Source organism: Bison bison, unplaced genomic scaffold (genome assembly GCF_000754665.1).
Source record: "Bison bison bison isolate TAMUID 2011002044 unplaced genomic scaffold, Bison_UMD1.0 scf7180017864495, whole genome shotgun sequence".
Taxonomy (NCBI): Eukaryota; Metazoa; Chordata; class Mammalia; order Artiodactyla; family Bovidae; genus Bison; species Bison bison.
This window is the reverse complement of record NW_011495054.1, coordinates 6,360,828-6,372,903: the sequence shown is the minus strand read 5'-3', so window position 1 is coordinate 6,372,903 and position 12,076 is coordinate 6,360,828. Positions and strand designations below refer to the sequence as shown.

Here is a 12,076-nt window from a genome sequence, read left to right as displayed (position 1 = left end):
TGAGGTATGGTTAAAACACACCTCAATGAACCTAACTTTAAAATACATATGCATTTAAAATTCTCAAACCATTTCATTAAATTGCAAAGCAAAGACACATGAAACCTAACACACAATACTGTGTCCTATCACTCTAGAAACCAGGGCTACCCTTTAAACCGAAAGGTTTACAGAAAGGCCACGTAAAGAAACTCAGAGCCCACCCCCACTCCATACCTACTCCTCCTGCAAAGCAAGAGGCCCAGTCAGGAGACACGAGAGGGCACACATACTGTGAAAATCTTTCTTTTATTACTGTCTCTTGTGGCAAAATAACATTTTATACAAATAAGTCACCTAGTTTACTTTGGACACAAAGACAATAGAAACTGGAACGAGGATCTTAGGTGAAGGAAGGGGAAAGGGAGGAAGGACAGATTTGGTCATTGACGTTTCTTATATTCTGTGAAAAATAGACTTACAGGGGAAAAAAATAGACTTTCACAAGTTCAACGACTTTACGTGATTCTTTGTATACAACAAGGGGTAAATCCACCTCCATCAGATCCTTCTTGTGCCTAAGACGTTCCGTGACATGGAATGTGAGAAACAGGATCGACGCTTAGGTTCCTTCACCAGTAGACTGGCATCCTCTGCATCAGGGGTCCTCACCCACAGACACTGAGTCTGTGCTATAATTCTGAGAATGGTCCCCATTCCCCAATCTGACATCATGGTGACAACGGCCACCAGGAAGAAAGTGACTTTACAGCAAAAAACTAAGAGGACACTGGGAGTACTCAACTGAGAGGATCAGGGTGGCAAGACACACCAGAGCAAGACACCCAACTGGCACACTGGACACAGCCTATTAAGGCTGTTCCAGAAGTGAGTCCCACTTCGACTAAAAAAACAAGTTAAAGATCCCCCCAGCTACTGCCGCATCAAGACTCTTCAGTCTAAGGAGCGCTCCAAGACCCCCAAATCACTGCCCGTATTTGAGAATCGGGTGGTCCATACTTTGAGTGCCTTCAGGAAGTCCTGCAAAGCCCTGAATACTTGCGTTCCCTGCGAGACAGCTACGAGCTGATACATGAGGTGAGGATGACCTACTTTATCCCAGAACGACTTTTACTTATTTCCTGTTTACTCTTTAAAACACAGAATAAAATAAACCATGGTCTTCTCTGCAGAAGCTAAAAGGGCATCTCAGCCCAAAGGCGCCACAGGAAAAGAAAGGTGCTCTCCCAGGAGCCTCCAGGGCAGAAGGACAGGAGCGAGACAGGAGGAGGAGGGGTGCAGGCGGCAGCCCTCTGGCCACAGCTGGGTGAGCTGGTCTGCTGGGATGTGTTCCCTTCAGGAGCTGCCTCGCCAGTGCCAGGTCTGAACAGAGGGAGGGCGTGTCTCCCCGGCAGGCAGTTTCTGGCTGGCTGCCCCAGTGCCCACAGGTAACTGCTGCCCATAGTCCAGATTTCTCAACGCCACAGCCTCCTGATTCAGCTTCTGATGAGTTCAGCTACTTTCAGAGAAAGTATAATTTCCAATTCTCTCCCCAGTTCGGGTACAGAAAGATGAATTTCAAGCTTATCCTAGTCAACACCCCAGAGGCTCCTCAAGGTTTCCTGAGTAGCTGGACACAAGAATCTGGAGTCCCAGGTACAGACGCCAGACCTTCAAGTGCAGAAGGGGACCAACCCCTATCCTGCCTCACAGTGGTCTCCAGTGAAACTAAGGCAAGCTCCTGGGAAAAGGGCGCAGCACTCTTCAAGCCAGAACACCCGCCTCCCCCTGCCCTCCTCCCAGCAACCACTAACACTGCAGCTGAGGGACAGCCCACGAGCCCACAAGACGGGATCTGTCTGGGACACACTCTCCTGAGCAGGGCTCTGGACAGCTCCAAACCATTTCCTAGATAATAATTAAACATCAAATAGTGGAAACTCTCCCGAGTGGGCTTGTCGCAGAGAGAAGAGCCCAATGAACACAGATCTGTTGAAGGTGCCCCAGCGAGAGAGAAGGTGAAGAGGCAGCGCCGACGTCCGTCCGCCAGGGACGGGAAGGAGCCACACCTAAGGCACCTGGATTTGCAGCCGACTCCAGTTCTGGGGCTCATCAGGTCTGGGGTGAGCAGCCTGCCCTGCAGGGAGCCCAGTTTCTTCTTGCCTCGGGAGCTGGGTGCAGGGCTGGCACCCACGATGAAACCAGGGTGCTCTCAGTGAGCAAGTTGCTGGCCTCTGGCACAGCCCAGACTCTGGCCTGGCACAAAGCACTGGACCAAAGTTCAAGGCCACTCATGCTCTACAAACCAAACAGGGTGCAACACGGGGCAGCGAAAGGCCAGGTCCACCTGCGGCACAGCGCGGGCCCTCCTCTCCTGGCCCCGCCCGGCCTTTCTCCCCAACACCGGGGAGACGGCGCTCCTGTCAGAGGTACCACGTGCCTGGGCGCTTCCTACTGCGACCTTCCTATGAACGCTGAGCCCTGGCCACGGCAAAAATCTCATCATAAGGACAGGAGTTAGGCCTGAGCACCTGAATCCACCCACACAGACAGCAGTTAGGGAACTAAGGCGGGGCGAGTCCGTCCAATGAGGGCCTGAGGGAAGTGCAGAGAGACACGTTTTGGAGAACACATGTCTCTGCCAGGCCACCTCAGCCCATTTCCCCCTTTTCCCAACACCGAGACCATTCCGACTAGCGGTCCACAGGACCAGAATCCGCCTTACTCAGGTGGGACCGGCCAGGATGGTTCCAGAGCAGCTTCAGTACAAAAGCAGAGAGGACAAGATCCAGAGGAACCGTGGGAGTCTGATCAGCACTCGGGAGTCTAGCCACACGTCACGTACGCTGGGAGCACCCCTGACATTTTGTAAAACCTCCCCACAAGCCTAGAAATAAAAAACCAGAACACAACGAGGCCTGTGCTGGCCTCGAGCGACACTACAGTTCCCAGAGAGAAAATGGACACATTCGATTTCAGAAGAAACTCAAAAGGCAGGAGCTAGGAAAAGCAGAGCAAGCTCATCTTCCGTCTGGAAGGAGAACGGGAAGGCACAGCCAGGCTGAAACCTCGGGGGTGCGCCAGGAGCAGCAGCCAAGATCCCCGAAGTCAGACAGGTAAGGGCTCCCTAGGTTCGGCAGCCTTGCCCATCCCCGCGCCTCAACTCCTGGCCCCATCCTCTGCTCCACTCCGTTCAAGGTCCTCTCCAGCAGGTTAAGGACAATGCTCAGGCTGAGGTCTGAGTGTGCTGATGGCGGCCCTGCAGGTGAGGGAGGAGTCTCAGCTTCACAGAAGGCCCCTGAAGCTACAGAAGAGCCTTCTCTCCCTAGTACAGCTGTGCCTGCAGAGACCCAGGCTCATCAGGACATCCTGAAGGAGCCGGGAAAATAAACTTTCTATCTGGATTCCAGGAGTCTTATTTTAAGTTTGACTACCTCTGCAACCTAAGGGGCAGGGGGAAAAGGGAGGAAAAAATACAGGGGGAAAGAGACACAGCACTGCTTGGCACCTCTCTTGGAGCACAGGAAACTACCACCCCGGCCTCGGCTTCCGGGGGCCACGTTCCAGATATGTGTCAACAGACAGCAGCTTCAACCACCTCCGTGCGCCAGGACCTCGGGCCACAGCAAAGCACCTCCCCGTCTGCTCTGGCCGCTGCTACTGGCCCCCATTATAGGCATAGTCGGCCTTGTTGTGCATTATCAGCTTGTTGTCGACGAAGTAAAAGCTGTCAGAACGGGTCTCATAGGGATTTTCAATCATCAGACGAACTACAAGTTAGAAGGGAAAAAATGCAAAGAGTTATGTGTGAGTCTGCCCTATGGACCAGGTGGGAAAAAACTCAGCATCCCCTCTAAATCCCCAGGTAACTCAGTGGTAAAGAACCCGCCAGCCAATGCAGGAGACAGAAGAGACGCAGGTCCGATCCCTGGGTCAGGAAGATCCCTTGGAGGAGGAAATGGCAACCCACTCCAGTGTTCTTGCCTAGGAAATCCCAAGGACAGAGGAGCCTGGTGGGGCTACAGTCCATGGGGCTGCAAAGAGTCAGGCATGACTGAGCACCCACACACAAAAGTGCATAAACCAGCCCTTCCTGAAATGTGAGCGTGTGCTATCAGAATAATGAGGTCAGAACAGAGGGAGCCAGGCCTGGAGAGCTGGGGAGACCTGGGACCACAGAGGCCCCCAAACGGTGCGTGCCATCCACTTCCACAGCAGGAGGCCACCAGCGCTGGGCCTGGCCCTCCGTGGCCATCATCAGCCTGGTGCTCAGTCAGAACCCTAGGGAGAGGAGCTCGCCCGTCTGCCAACATGCATCAAAGCAGCTGACTGATTGGTGCTTCTGGCCCCCACGTCCAGACATTCTGGTCCAAATTTAGAAAGTGGTGCCTCACTGGGCCCACCCACAGGCACCCCTACAACAAAGGAATCCTAGGTGTGCAGGGGGGCAAGGTGTCTTCTCCAGAGATGGCGCGTGGTTGTTAACTCGCCAACGATCCTGCAAAGGCAAGCCTGCCCTGGGACCCAGACTTGAATTTTCTGTGTGTTGAGACAGCTGCCCCAGGTCTTTAACTATAAATGGAGGGTCAAGGGACCTGCGAGCCACCACCCCTGGTTGATTCTGAGTCAGTGATCATGCGCTATTCTGAATCCTCTGGAGGAAACGCTGTCGCTGACCACAGTTCTCAAAAGGTGCGTTGACTGCTTCAAGTTCTCTGAACTCACCAACGTTATTTAGCTCACATCCAGAGGACTGACCCCCATCCTCTTTTAGCTTATCTAGTTTCAAGGAGAGAAAGTTAGATGGCTGGCCTTTGATAAAAAACTTGAAATGCTGTACTTAATCTCTTGCAAGTATCAACAATTCCAGCCCAGCTTGGGGAGCAGGCTTTATAAAAACAGGATCATGATGATAGCAGATATAGTTGACACCCTGCCCACTTCTCATCAATCCTCACTTTACCTGTGAATAGGACTGCTGCACAAGCACAGAGCACTTGTCAGAAAACAACACTCTCAAGGATCCGGGACTCTGAGAAAACTGGTCAGTGTATGCAGACCCTTGCCCACAATTCAACTAAACTCCACCACTACTCACAGATCCCATTGTTATCTTCATTGCTCTAGAACAACTTACCCTCACGACTTACAGGCGATGCTAATGTCAAAGAGCCAGATGGAAGCCACAGGACTACACATCCTGTTCGTCCTGTCATCGAGTCCATCTCCTCCCTGGCCTGGCCTTCCCTGCTTGGTGCCTCCCCCAGGTCTCCCTCCCCATATCTCTTCCTAAGACCTTGTTTCCATTCTGTCACTCCTGCTCCCACACCTCGACCAGCTCGCTATTTCCTGCCTGATCTATTCTGACAGTTTATCTCATGACCCTTCTACTGGCAGAGAATGAGAAGGAGGTGGTCCTCAGATTGAGAATCCCACTCAGCTTAGTTTCACCAGAGCTCTGATTAAGGAGGAAGCAAAGGGCCAGTGCAGTGCTGAGCAGGAACTGGGGTTCAGAACAGTGAAACCGTGACTGGCTGTGTATGGAATGGGCACCCCAGGGAGGGCCGGGGTCTCTTCTCATCTCCCTCCATTACGCCCTTCCCTGCACAGGCTTCTTAAAGGATGGCCTGTATTAACAACTTCAGAGTCCCGCTGCCAGCAGAGCCAGAGTGTGAAACACGAGACAGGAGCGAAAGGAAATGAGAAGCCTGAGGTCAAGTGACTGGAAACCCATCACATCCCTGGTTCTCTGCCAACAAGATCGCCAGACCAGATGGATTTCACTTCAAGGTCCACTCCTGCTAAGCTGAAAGATCCAAAACGTTGCACAAGTCAGGGGATACCTACTGACATCCTCAGAAAGTTGGGGAAACTCATAGATGTGCTCGCAAGTGTTCCTGCTGCTGGGGATGCAGAAGCCGAAATCAAAGTCAAAATTTTTCAGCAGCCGTTCCCGGAAGTAGTGCCGCTCGATCATGCGGAAGTTTGACACAGGTTTGTCTCCCACGGTGAACTCCACCCTGCGAAACACAATCTCAGTAAGCTCGGCTTTGTTGCCTCCTCCCTCCGCTAGAGCCAACCCCAATCCAACACAGGACATTCTTCTCTGTGAACCAGAAGAAGGTGCTCCCCTCAGGAGATGCCGGGACTCACGTGGCGCCCACGGTGCGCAGGCGGAGAAACGCCGGTGTGAACTGGTAGCGGACGAAGCGGCCTGCGCTGACGTCCACATCTCCGCCTGCCTCCCCTTCCTCGTCCTCTTCCTCCTCCTGGTCTGAAAGGGCACACGGAACGCCGGCTCAGCAAAAAGCACGACCAGTCCGGGGTACCGACACCCGCAGCAGGACGGCCGTGCTCACTGAGCACCTGCTGAAGATTCCTGGCTCCATCCTGCACACCTCACAGGGTCCTAACAACCCTGGAGGTGTTGTCTGCATTTTATCTCCACTTTACAGACCCAGAGAGGTGAGCTTATGGGTCCAAACTCCCCCCAGTCTTCAATCAAAACCCCAGGGTTGAATCCCTGGTCAGGGAACTAGATCCCACATGCCACAACTAAGACTCAGAGCAGCCAAAGAACTAAATTGAATAAATATAAATATTAAAAAAAAATTAAAATGAAAATAACGCTGCCGAGAATTCCCTGGTGGTCCAGTGGTAAGGACTCTGTGGTTCCACTGCAGGGGGCATGGGTTGGATCCCTGGTCAGGGAACTAAGATCCTGCAAAGCCATAGCAAAATATAAATAATGCTGCTACATACAATATCCTGTAATAAACCATAATGGGAAAGAAAATGAAAAAATATATAACTATACACCAGAAAGTAACACAACACTGTAAATAAACTATAAATTTAAAAAACTTTTAATGTTGTTGAAAAAATAGAGCCAACAGACTTACTCAATACAAAACTGCCATGAACTTTCAATTTATAAAAAAACACACTATCTCAATTTATTAAAAAACACACTATCTGTGAAGTTCAATAAAGCGAAGTGAGCCTACAGTAAATTAAGGGAGCAAGGATGTAGATCCAGGCCCATCAGACTCGAAGCCTATTCTTAAACACGAGGCTATTTGCCTTTTATATAACCTGAGGCCTTGGGCCATGTCCTAACGCTGAAGCCTGAACACCAGGTGGGTACCAGGCCCCTGAAGTGGTCTGTGCTTTACAGACCAGGTCGGCTGTTGACCAAGTTAATGTGCTTGCTGCTAAGCAAAATAAGGAGGCTGCAAAAGTTGAAACTATCGAGAAGGCACCTCCAAAGAATGCAGAAATTTCTGGCACAGCAAAGACAAATCCCTAGAAATAATTCTGCTATTTAAATGAAAGACAGTGACCTTCAGCCTTGGGGAACTGCACCTCCTTGGATTACTACCTATTCCAGGCCATACCAGGCCCAACACTCTGACCATCTGAGAAAGAGTGAAGCACGAAGCAGATGGGCCATGAACCAACACGCAGGACCCAAGAAAGAAGACGGTCCACACCAGTAATGATGGGCTCTGGTCTAGCCCATTCCTGAACCCAAAAGGAACTGGCAGACATTCTAATGTGAACCAGGAGTTAGCGCCCTCTCTAGCAGCCACCCAGTGTCCAGCAAGAGCATTTTTTTCCAGGTCTAGGCTGACCAATACAATAAGAGAAGTCTTTTTTAGCATCAAATATCCCAAGAGCAGTGGACAGCCAGACTGAGTGGGAGTTCAAAGGTAGACTCCAGAGGCCCGGCTCCAACTATGGGATTCAGAAAGAAACAGAGCAGATCTTCTTGGGGATTCGAGCTCATCAGAAAAGTGCTGCAGGAGGGCTCTGGTTCGGCATGCACCTTAGTCAATCAAGGTCCTTAAAGGCTGGACGGGCTGAAAATCAAGGTATTTTTACAGTGTCTGGTGCTGACCTTCCTGTGACAGTTCAGTTTTGTACTGAAATGACTATTCTCAGTCCTGTCTCATCCAAATCCATATACCCGAAGTAGCCCTGGTGTTCCCTGGGTCCTGGGAACATCTTAACACAAGGACAGGAAGCTTAGAGATGTGAATGGCACAGACCCAGGAAACTAGGTGGCCCCGACCCTCCCAATACAAGATAAGTACCTACCAGCTCGAGCCTTAGTGCCCTGGTCAGTCCAGGATTATGGTAGCAATCTCACGTTGGGTCAATCAGCAAGGAATCTCAAGTGGGGTCAAGAGACGGATGCCTTAGTCTGGCTGAGACTTTTTCATGAAAGCCTTTGACTTACTTGGTTACTAACAGCTGTCTTACCAAACTTACAGGCTCCTTCTGAATAGCAAATAGATGTGAAAAGCTTGGCAAAAAGAGACATTAGCACAGACTGGCTGCAACTCTGGACTATCTGGGCTGGAGTTCTAAAAACAAACTCCAGGGGGCGCTCAATCTCCAGTGACATGCTCCCCAGACCTACAAGTGGTCCCCTAGTCAGAAATGAAGTGCCCTGGAACCACATCACAAGCACGAGCAGTATTCATTCAAGGCTAACTGAAGGGGTCCCAAGCAAATGAGTTCACAGGCCTGGGCCTTCTGGTCATCCAGAAAATGCTGGAGATTAAAATCCAAACCGGGACTAACTAGGAAATCTGAGACACTATTCAATGGAAAGGGCGTGAGAAGAGAAAGAAACTGCCTCATGATGTGGACTGGAAGCCTCCCTATCGCCCTTCCAGAGTGTCCCCACGACTCAAGGCTCGGGCAGGCTTTCCTCATTATACTTTCATTTCAAGGATTCCTTCCTAAGTGGAGGTGACGCGATCAGATCAAAGAGCATGGGACCTTAGGAAAGTCACTTGGAAATTCTGGGCCTGTTTCCTTATCTGGAAGATAAGGATAATAACTCCTCACAGAGGTGTGAGGATTCCATGAGATGATGTAAACAGAAAACCATGGAACTGATAACCAGTGCAGAGTAAATACTCAGCAAGCACAGCTTCAAACCTGTAGGCCAGGCTTTAGGAGGCGGCTCAGAGGCAGGCCTTGCGGCGTCCATGATACAGGATGCAATGGCACACAAAAACTCAAGCCTCAAAGACTCTTTGCTCCAACAGTCAACTGACTACTGTTGATGCGATACTGAGACCTACCTGAAACACAAGGTTTGGCAATTTCAAAAAGCACTGTCCCTGTCTCCAAATCCCGAATTTTGAAGCGGGTAAAATCAATACTGTAGATGTTGTCTTCAGGTTTACATAAATAATCTGAAAATGAAAGAGAGAGAGAGAGACCAATGCTGTTAAATAATCCTCCGAAACTACCATTTCCTTCTCAAGTTGTGAAGCAAACTCGGGTTGTTTTTTTTCTTACATAAAATATACCCCAAAACTTCCTCTTATGTTATAGCCAAAAGTTGCATGCAGAGAATTATGGGATCCAAGAAAGGAGAAAAGTGCATGGACTTGGTTTAGATGGAAGATTACCGTAACACTTAGAAACAGGAATGGTAGAAGGGAATTTCTCTGGAAACACTTCAAAAATGACCTAAAAACCTTTCATCAGAAGTCAAAACACAACAGAACTTTTTTAGAAATCCATTTAAAAACATGCTGACCCAAAAGTCAGACACGACTGAGCGAGCACACACGCATGCACGCAGTGGTGAATGTGGTGCATGCCTGCTGACCGTATCACAAAGCAGAGATCAGCCAACTTTCTCTGTAAAGGGTCAGAAAATGAGTAACTTAGTTTTTGAGGCCACACACTCACTATCAGAACTACTCAACTCCGTCACTGTAGCACAAATGCAGTCACACAACTATTTACAGACAAAAAAATACAAATTTTATATAACTGTGTGTCCCAAGAGATTTTTTTCCCCAACCATTTGAAAAGGTAAAAATCATTCTTGGATTGTGGGCTGCACAAAACCAGACGGTGGGCCATACCCACCCAGGTGGCAGGACAGATTTGCTGGAGAGGGCATGAGGCCAAAGGGAGATGGAGCCGCCAATAGCTTCATCTGTTAATCAAGACAGTGCTGACCAAAGATGATTTCATTTCTTTCTTTCCACCATGACTCCTGAGAGCATCATCTCCACAGTTCACTTTGGTACTGTATCTTATACTGCCTGCTGTGTTCGCTGTTTCATGTTTTACAAGCTGACTCTCCAATAAGATGGCAAAACTGAGAGCTACTGATTATTCCATAACTTCCCAAGGCACTGATATTGGTTCTGCACCTTTACAGGGGCCTCAATCAATACCCTGCTGAACGGAAGAGACTTTAAGAAAAGTAACAAACTCCAGAGGTCACCAAGCTGACTTATGACTTTCTCCAAGAAGCTGCGGAGGTGTTCTGAAACAACGGCACCAAGCTCAAGTTCCTACACAGGGCCTGAGTGCCCTCTGAGCATGCCACTTAGCATCAGGCACTAGCGGCTAGATTCATCCTTGCTATCAAGAGAAAGCAGGAGGTGAGAAAAGGTGAGGTGGTGAGCATTTCCACACTTTCAGAACCCCTGGTGATAACTGGGTTGGAATAGAAGCAGCTTTTTCACAATGTTTCTATGAAACAGAAGAGCAAGACCTTCTAAAGCCACACTCAGGATAGTCCCAAGGCAAACAGTGATTGAAAACGGACACGTGACAATACTCAGAATCAAATTAAAACTGTCTTAGAAGATGGGAATTCTATTTCACACAGGTTGAACCAAGGCCTCAAACTGCCATCCTCAAATCACTGGGATGGCCTCCAGCTTCCTGAGGGCCACCTGAGCTGTGGACCAAAGCAAGTCAACAGATAAAAGGAGAGCAGCCTTAATCCATCAAGCTGGTGCTGGGGCTTCAAAGTTAGAAGTCCAGAGGATGGAGCAGGTGGGTGGGCTGGGCAAGCAGGATCTAACCTATGGACTGGAAACTCAGGGGGAAACAGCAGCAACAGAGAGGGCATCAAGTAAGAGGATGACCTGGAAGAGAACAGGAAGAGGGAGGAGAGCCAGGACAGGTGGCGGGCTATGTATTTCTTCTATCAATAAAAGGTGTAAAACCGTTGCATCCTATGCAAGAAATGCATCTCTGATACTGTGACATATTCATCAATCACTAGATCAAGTGTCAAAGGCAGGATTCACATTTAGGTTTTATACGTGGAACTGAAACTTTATTAATATATACATTACATACATATAAATGAGGCAGAAACTCCGCGGCAATGTACTTAAAGAAAAGAAAAGCCCACCTGCACACAAAGAGGGCAACGCTTGGGACCCAAAAGAGGCAGGGGGCCGAGGCAGGGAGCCACAGCAGGCTGGAGCCAGGAGGGGCTGTCCGGGGGGCCGGAGTGGAGGGAAACGCGGAGAAAGCAGGTAGGGTCTGGGCTGGCAGAGGGCAGCAGAAGCTGGCTCAGGTCGAGGGGGCCAAGCTGAGCAGGAACTTCTCTGATAGCAGCGAGCTGGGGGCTAAGGGAGTCGGGGAGAGGCAGCGGCCCACTTGCCAGGGTCAGGAGGAGCTAGTTAAGAAGCCAAGAGAGGGGGTCCCCACCCAAAGAGATCCAGCTGAGGAGGAGTACGGTCGGCCGGGCCTGAGGGCCCAACCGGGACGGGCCACAGGGAAGCCTGACGTGGCCGGAGTCAGGGGAGGGCAGTCGAGCTCAAGGGGACCCATCCCCTTGAGGTGTAGGTGAGGGAGGGGAGCGCCGACTCGGTCGGGCGGAGCAGTGGGCAGCGAGGCCTGGCCAGTCGGGGACGCCTGGGTGGACCCCCTGGGCCCGCCGAGCCGCGAGCGGCCGGCTCCGCGGAAGGCGACACGGGGTCCGGGGGCCCGGCGGCCCGACGCCGAGGGGAGGACGCGGCCGGCCCCGTACTCACTCTCGGTGACCTGGCTGAGGCGCAGGACGTGCTCGGGCCGGATGGTGTCCAGAGCCAGCAGCTCCTGCTCCGTGACCGCTGCCCCGATGCCGTCGTCTGCCGCGTGGTGGGGCGCCTGCCGCCGCCCCTTGAGCCTGTTCAGGACGCCGCCGCCAGCCTTCTTCTTCTCTTCCTTGCCAGTTACCAGCCCCGCGGGCCCAACGGCCGACCCCAAGGCCGCAGCCTTCGAATTCGACCCGCTCATCGCTCCGCCGCCAAGATGGCCGCCGCCTCCGCAGCGC

At 51.0% G+C, this 12,076-nt stretch overlaps 1 protein-coding gene across 1 annotated transcript; it reads right to left on the bottom strand.

Moving 5' to 3' along the window:
* Positions 1-269: 269 nt before the first annotated feature.
* UNC119B (unc-119 homolog B (C. elegans)) lies at positions 270-12,076 on the bottom strand. The gene is made up of 5 exons (XM_010828635.1): positions 11,796-12,076; positions 9,078-9,191; positions 6,133-6,253; positions 5,827-5,999; positions 270-3,749 (listed from the first exon to the last, which is right to left on the bottom strand). The coding sequence occupies exons 1-5, from the start codon at positions 12,037-12,039 to the stop codon at positions 3,637-3,639; spliced, it is 765 nt and encodes a 254-aa protein (XP_010826937.1). The 5' UTR covers positions 12,040-12,076; the 3' UTR covers positions 270-3,636.

Bases quoted from the DNA above. Each gene is read 5' to 3' on its own strand.
- UNC119B (XM_010828635.1), bottom strand. From the start codon at position 12,039: ATGAGCGGGTCGAATTCGAAGGCTGCGGCCTTGGGGTCGGCCGTTGGG. The intron at 9,192-11,795 runs GTGAGTACGGGG...TTTCATTTTCAG, and splicing joins CCTCAGCCAGGTCACCGAGA to ATTATTTATGTAAACCTGAA. The intron at 3,750-5,826 runs GTAGGTATCCCC...TCTAACTTGTAG, and splicing joins CCAACTTTCTGAGGATGTCA to TTCGTCTGATGATTGAAAAT.